Source organism: Montipora foliosa, chromosome 1 (assembly GCF_036669935.1).
Source record: "Montipora foliosa isolate CH-2021 chromosome 1, ASM3666993v2, whole genome shotgun sequence".
NCBI lineage: Eukaryota > Metazoa > Cnidaria > Anthozoa > Scleractinia > Acroporidae > Montipora > Montipora foliosa.
In genome coordinates, this window is record NC_090869.1 from 26,470,648 (window position 1) to 26,478,147 (window position 7,500).

A 7,500-nucleotide genomic window follows, 5' to 3' on the forward strand; every position below is an offset into this window, starting at 1 on the left:
ATAGGTGGCCACCTGATGGACAAAAGGGGTCAAGAGACATGGTTTTTGAGAAGACGTGGCTGTTGTTTAAACATATAAGAGCTTATAAGGCGCAAATATCTATATAAATATATTCAAATATCAACTTAGTGTAATTTACGTCGCTAGGTAACATGCCATAAACATTATCAAAAGAAAAGTAGCCTCGAGTCAACTGTTTGTTTTTTTATGAGGGGAGAACCAAGGTACCCAGAAAAGAAACCTCTTGGAGCAGAGAAAATCCCAAAAAACTCAACCCACTTATGATACCAAGTTCGTGGAACACATTGGTAGATAATAGGGTGGGAGGAGGTTCTCTCACCACTTTGCTCTCTGAACATTTTGTCTTTAAAGGTATCCTGTGTGTACTTCGAAAGCCATCTTTGTGAGATTAGTGCTTACGCGAAAAACTTGAATCAATCAGGTGTATTAATAAGTGATTTAATTTACTTGGTCCTATAGCTTTAAGGGCAGTCAGTGACTCAAAGGAACTCACAGGCTCTCTATAGCTTTACCCATCAGGATCCTCCAAGCCATCTCAATCACTTAGAGCTTTAATGTCTAACATTAATTTTAAGTGTTGGATGACCAGACTAACAGCTATCATTAGGAATGCACCTTTTTTTTTTTTCAGTGCATTCAGCGTTCAGCAAGTTGGGACCAAAACTGTTGGTCTGACCGAGGTTTCCACCCAATCCACAGGCACCAAAATTCAGTGCTCTATTGTGCTCTACTGTGCCAACTGGTCAGTACATATAGGGATCTTTAACCAGAAAAAAGCAGCTCTAGGTTTTAGTATGTTGAGGCTTCTGCACGGTGAGTCTTTTTTACTGCTTAAACAAAACCATTTCCTGTTGAGGTACTGTATTGTAAATGTTTAAAATCGAAATGCCTAAAAAAGGGATTTTCTATGACTAGCTGAATGCCAACATGCCTGAACTACATATAGCGTGAGTTAAGGCTTGCATTTGGACAATCAAATAGAAGTGACAAGTTTTAAAATCTTTCAGAATTTGGAGATAACTAAAGTGTACAGAAACAGGGAAAAATCTCAAGGCTTCTCAAGTTTTTTCTCCCAAGAAAGAAACCATTAAGGAAGGGATACAGAATAGTTAACAATGTGACAAGATCCTCTAATTGCAGTTTGTGCTGAAGATGAAAAGCATTACAGTATAAAATAAAACAGCACTACTTACTGGATATTGAGGTCTGGAGACTTCTTCTAAGTTATCATTGTGTTGGCGACGCTGCATACTTGGTAACTCAAAAGAAGAGGAAGGAAGTGGAGGAGGGACAACAGGAGTTATGACATCATCCGGAAGTTTGGTGACATGCGACACCAATGCCTACAAAATATGACCATCAAACTGATCACATTAAAAACCCCTGTGGCTTTAAGAACCTCTGACTCATTTTAGAAATGTCTAACCAAGTCAAAGTCTTATGTTGTTCTTAAGCATTTTGTAAACACTTTTCCTTTTATCCAAAAAATACAACTACAAGGGTCTCCCAGGGGTTTTAGGGAACAAAGGAACATGGCTAATTTGAACTGGGGAACAGAGGAACAAAGCCAGAATATCTTAGGGAACAAGGGAACATAAACCATTATAGGGATCAAAAAGCTGAGAGCAAGTTTGGCAGTAATTTTGGGAACAAGGGAACACAAGCAAACGTTTGAAGGGAACAAGGACCCCCCCCCCTCCCCTCCCCTCCCTGGGAAGGTCTCAGCTATGTACCACTCTTTAAAAGTGATGAAAGATCCTAGTGAAGCAATTCAAGAAGTCATGATTTTGATCATTTTTTGGGTGAAAATTAGCCAAATTCTGGACAGTAACTTGAGTGTTAAAATTTAATGTGAAACATTGCCCTGGACTACCCCCACCCAAATTAATTTTGTCCTTAATTACCATTAACATGACATTCAACTCACCAGCGACTGAGGTCTGTAACCTCCAGAGTGTTTTAAAGGAGAGTCTGTAATTACTACAAAGAAAAGGAAACAAATCTAACATTAGTTAAAACTAAGTACTTACAGGTTAATAAGTGTTGGCCTGTAAGAGCTTGGTAGGTTAAAAACTATTCTGAGTTTTGTTGTGTTAATAAACTGCATTGTTTAATGGCAGATGGTGGTACAGTATGTCCAGGAGCATCTCCAACCATGAAGCTCCACACCAGAGTATCCAGCTACTCAAGAATGTTAAGGCATGACCCAAAGTCCAATTTTCATAAAATCAAAAAACTGTCATAAAATCTCTACAATTTAAACTTGGCAGGCCAATATATCTTGTTAAATTAAGCTTACGTAATTCTGGTCACATGACTAGCTGGAAGTGTTTTCTTTTTGCGATAGAAAACTGAAAATGGGCTGCTCAACTGACATACGTACAGTAAACATCAAATTCATTCCTTCTGATATTGCTTGGTCATCTACAAGAATCTGTCAAGAATGATCGATTGCAATGCTCTTTTGAAAAGTTATTGTAGGAAACAGGTCACATGATTTCGTATTTCATTGGTGTTGTAGAGGATATTACATGGCTTCTTGGACATACGAAACCAGTGAAAATTTTTTCAACACTCGAAGAGAAATTTCGTTTCTCCAAGAGGCCATGTAATATCCTCTACAACACCAATGAAATACTATATCATTTCACGAAAGGCATCGAAAGGCATGTTTTATGTGTAACTATAGCAACAGTGATCTTTTCACCTGTGAAGATATGTTTTCGCACGAAAGCTCACTCGGTATTTCATTGGCGTTTATATAATAAAAGGTTGTATTAAAGAACCATTGGTTCTTTTCTGGTGCCTCAGTTTTTAGGCCTAAGGTTACCTTTTATGAAAGTTTAGGATACTTTCTGTATTGGTAAAACAATGACCTGTGACGTGTCAAAAATATGTGTACCAGTTGTAGCAAGTGAAGTAGAAAATGGTTGATAATCTGGCTTTCAATGCATCTTTGGCCCAATGAGAATAGAGTTTTAAAGGGTTAAAACCCTTTGACTCTTTGACCAGCCATACTTAGTATTTTACTCTGTCTAAGCCCAGCTGATTTTACTCGTCAATGGGGAACTCCCAGGAGTCAATGGGTTAATGTACATGACTCCTAATGATATAGGTTAGTGGTATACCACACAAGTGAATGGTGCTTTTCCCATGCGCTGATTGGGTACAATGTTAATAAACGCTGAGTTAGCCAAATTGGTCCATCAACCTTAAGCTGTTTTAATTTTCTGAAATCACACATTGGTTAATGTACCTGATGCCAGTGATCTCGATGTTACCCCTGTGCTAGTGCTAACAGATCTTTTGGACGTATCGGGAAGTGACAGTTTCTCTCCAGTGTTCTCCTGCACACCAGGTTCCTCCAAACTTTTGGACAAATGCATCACCTGAATCTTGTTATTTGACTGCATCTTGAAAGTGACATTGAGGTTGCGGAATATTCTCGAGAGTTGGGACCACCATCTCTGCTAACAAAAAAGTGAAATGCATAAGGTTTACTCATTTTGGCAAGCCAATGAAAATGGTTTATGATGGATTTTCTGAGTGAAAGATCAGCCATTTTCAAAATGAGGCTGCAAATGCTTAATCACATGTATAACTTTTGAAACATTTTCCCATTAATTTGACACCTGCAACTAACATGGGAAGTTTAAGACAAATGAGTGCAATTTTCTTTTAAAAATTATATCATGCTTTAAGCCCAGCTATTTCACTTGTTTCACAATCTTTAAAAAGAGAAATACTTGAAGTTCTACATTGTACGTGTACATTATCATTTAAAACGTTGTGCAGATTTTGCAAATTAAAGCTCCTATAATTTTGACATTGAAATCCTAGCTGATATTAGCGTCATAAAACATTCCAGGTACAAGGGTCTAGTCATTTGAAACGAGATGATAGAAAAGACATCCATATTTCACTACCAATACAAGAAGTTTTTTTTTCCGTGAAATAATGTGCAAATAATTGGTAATAAACAACCTCTACAATGACAAACTCTATGTGCAGCATAAAGTCAATATTACACATCATTACTACCTTTCCTCCATGACTTTCCAGAAAATCACTACAAACAAAAAAGACATTTTCCTCATTTGTGATTACTTTCATCACATCTGTCACATGTAGATAACATGCCCACAACAATTCAGTAGGTCTTTGGTAATAATGTAACGATACCCACACCCCTAAATCCATGGCCACCCAAGCAAATCCTCACCTATCAATCTTTGAAATTTCTTTTTCTGATTTACCGATAGGACATATAGAGTCTGCAATGCTTTCTTTTCCAGATGGCACTGAGGAGGGCTTCTTACATTTATAATCTGCAAAACAAGAAAAGAAAAAAATGTTCATGACATGTACCCCAAATTAACATTACAGATGAAAACATAAGAAAGTTAATATTATTATTATTATTCAATTATGGGAAAAAACTATAATAATTGAAGAACAACTTCACTTGAAAGCAATGGGTAAAAATCCCCTTTGAGAGAAGTGTCTTGAAAAAAGAAACAACTGTACTCTGAAAGGCCTAAAACTTTGCGCATGGTGGTGGTAGTGGTAGTGGTAGTGGTAGTGGTAGTGGTAGTGGTAGTGGTAGTGGTAGTGGCAGTGGTAGTGGTAGTAGGAAGTTGTCTGACAAGATCCAGGACTAGCACATAGGCTGTGACAATCTGTCTTGTGGAAGCCTTTTTTCCAGCACAGGTAGCTCTTTCATAATGGTCCTTAGAAGTTATCACCATCAACAAGGTAACATTTTGTTTTGAGATTGAATTATGAGACAGAGAATGTGATGGATAAGGCTTTTAAAAAATACTCACAGCTTTTAGGGGTGGATGGTAACTGCATGCTCACAGAAGCCAAGAGACGAACAATCTCAGTGTTTCCTATCAAGACCAGAAAACAATGTTAAATGACTGTTTATCTCATAAACCATTATTGATAACAAACAAACCCAACCAATAACCACTGATTAACCACATTTGTCTTGTTATCAATTTGATGTTGACGTCTGGCTGTTGTGTCCAAGTTATTTGTTTTACTTAATTGCAGTTAATTAAAGCAGTTTTCAAATTATTGAGTGTCGTAAAACAAATACAAAAGTGACTACTTTGGTTTTTCTTCTCATTGGTTGATGAACTGGCATAAAAGAAAATGGTTTTTGCCCCAAGCAGGACTCGAACCCACGTCTCCCTGGTTTCTAGTCAGGCGTGCTAAGCCACTACACCATCAAAGTCAACATAGTCGATTAATGATTTGTACATAGTTAGCGGAGTGAGGATCCCCAGGGCCCAACTTTTTTTCACTTGAGTGTGTATCTTCCCCTCTATTACCCAGATGGGGTTTACAACAAATTAAAGTCAGAACTTTCGAGGCAATGAAAGGCAAGGGATCCCCGTGCCGCTAACTATACAAATCATTAATTTTCTACATTATCAGTGTGGTGGCTCTGATGTTGTAGTGGCTTAGCATGCCTGACTAGTAAGGGAACGCATCCAAATATCGGCATCGGGTCACGCCAATGCGTTTTAATCAAAAACCAAAGTGTGTTTGTTTATATGCTAATGAGGGACACATGTCTAAAACAAAGAATTCCGTGTATAATACGCATCTCAATTTTTGGAGCTGTTTTAGCGGAAAAAATGTGCATATTATACACGGCTAAATACGGTAATTATTTTACTATGGAGAACAAAGCAAGTTTTAAAGACTGTTTTGATGAGGGAAACGACTCTTTCATTATTTGGTTTCGTGACACGTTTGCAGAATCAACATATCCTTGGCAACTAGTGCCTAAAGATCGGCGCCGCTTCTGATCTATCGGAAAATTGATCGGGTCCGTTTTCGTTGATCGGGTTCCCTACCGATATTTGGACGCGTTCCCTAACCAGGGAGACATGGGTTCGAGTCCCGGTTAGGGCAAAAACCAATACCGTATTTACCTGTGCATAAGTCGATCCTATGTATTAGTCGAGCCCCCATTTTGATGGCAAAAAACGCAATTTCTTAATTTCTTTGTTAAATGTTCATGAGACACTAATCTTGTATTCTTCGATTTCTGGAAATGTGGATACACAAAAAATTCAGGGCCTCGAGCACTTAATAGTTTTGTTGTTCAACAGCTGTTGTATATGCGGGCATTTTGTCCTTGAGTTTTGAAAAAGTTCTCAGAAAATCGAACATGTAAACCTCAAACTCACCTTTTCGTTGTTCAAGGATAAAGGGCTTTAGAGGATAAGCACAATGCAACATCACAGAAGCAGGAGTCAATCTTTGAAAATAACTTGCGAACGATGCGAAAATGTGCAAGGTTCAACTGGTCCTTGACTTATAATTTCTCAAATGACAAACAAAACAAAACTCATAAACCAAACAATACGAAGTTTGCAAAAGCATTTAAATCTTCCAGGTTTGTGTTAAGAATAAAAAACATTCATTACCAACTAGCATTTTCACGCAACACGAGTGACGATGCTTGCACGCAAACACGAGGTATTGCGCCAGGTTACTAAGCCATTGAACGATCATGTTTTATTCGAAGAAACAGAAATGACTTTTAGAGCTTTCCACCTTTGGAAAACGAAAATTTCCAGTGTCTATTTCATATTTGTGCTTGTGAGTATCTTCAACATTTAGAGTTGGACAAATCCTTTTTCATTTCAACTGGAATTGCTTACATTCGTTTTTAAGTCTTTTACGTCGGCTTTTGTCCACTGCGTTTGTTATGCCCAAGACAACGTTAACATTATTATGTTAATTTTGAATAAATTACGTAGCTGGAACTTGGCTCAAAATCTTTGACCCATGTATAAGTTGAGGCTGATTTTGCAAGCTTCTTTTGAAGCCATAAAAGGTCGACTTATACACTGGTAAATACGGTAATTTTTCGGATGAGTGTCCCAAAAGGTAGAAAATACACTGTGTGTTTCTCTCTTCATTTACAGCTTGGATATAACTATCAGCTTTCAGGGAACCTTGAAAATGAAGACCTAAGACCCTAAGACCGCAAAAACTTGAAAACGAAGAAAGTATCCCAAAACCCTCAATTTGGCTAGCCTGCGAACGCAGACGTATTTCCGGCGGTCGTTTCTCTCCCCCGAAAAGTAACGTCTGCGAAACCGAGCTGCAAAACGATTTCTGTGACGTAAGATCTTTTGTTAGGTTTTTGACCAATCAAATTGTATGATAGAAGCAAGCTCGAGTTACTCTTGCGCGACTTCGCGCAATTGCGTGTCTGAAATACAAGCCATACGTACAGGTAAGATTCTCAGTTGTGGAGCGTGATTATGAGTGATATAGACAACCATGAACGAAACTCCCAAGAAGAGTTCTCACGACTGTGAATGCTGCATTCTTTGTAGAGGGAAGTTCTCGGCGGCTAAGGAGAAGATACGTGTGTTTGGTAAAATCAATGTTGACATATGTTCTTTGGTATATCGTGCCATAAACGTTGATCTTTGTGTTTACGTCGAC

The 7,500-nt window shown here is 38.1% G+C and overlaps 1 protein-coding gene across 2 annotated transcripts in view; it reads right to left on the minus strand.

Annotated features, from left to right (window-relative positions):
• Nucleotides 1-7,500, minus strand: part of LOC137995305 (ankyrin repeat and SAM domain-containing protein 6-like) — a 38,743-nt gene that overhangs the window by 16,918 nt on the left and 14,325 nt on the right. The window contains exons 6-11 of one of the 2 annotated variants that reach the window (XM_068840884.1): nt 4,848-4,913; nt 4,244-4,349; nt 4,063-4,090; nt 3,278-3,491; nt 1,949-2,001; nt 1,215-1,364 (exon numbers count right to left, since the gene is read on the minus strand). In XM_068840884.1, the coding sequence (XP_068696985.1) occupies nt 1,215-1,364; nt 1,949-2,001; nt 3,278-3,491; nt 4,063-4,090; nt 4,244-4,349; nt 4,848-4,913 (617 nt within the window). The remainder of the gene's footprint in view (nt 1-1,214; nt 1,365-1,948; nt 2,002-3,277; nt 3,492-4,062; nt 4,091-4,243; nt 4,350-4,847; nt 4,914-7,500) is intronic. The other variant, XM_068840879.1, reaches the window with a different exon arrangement.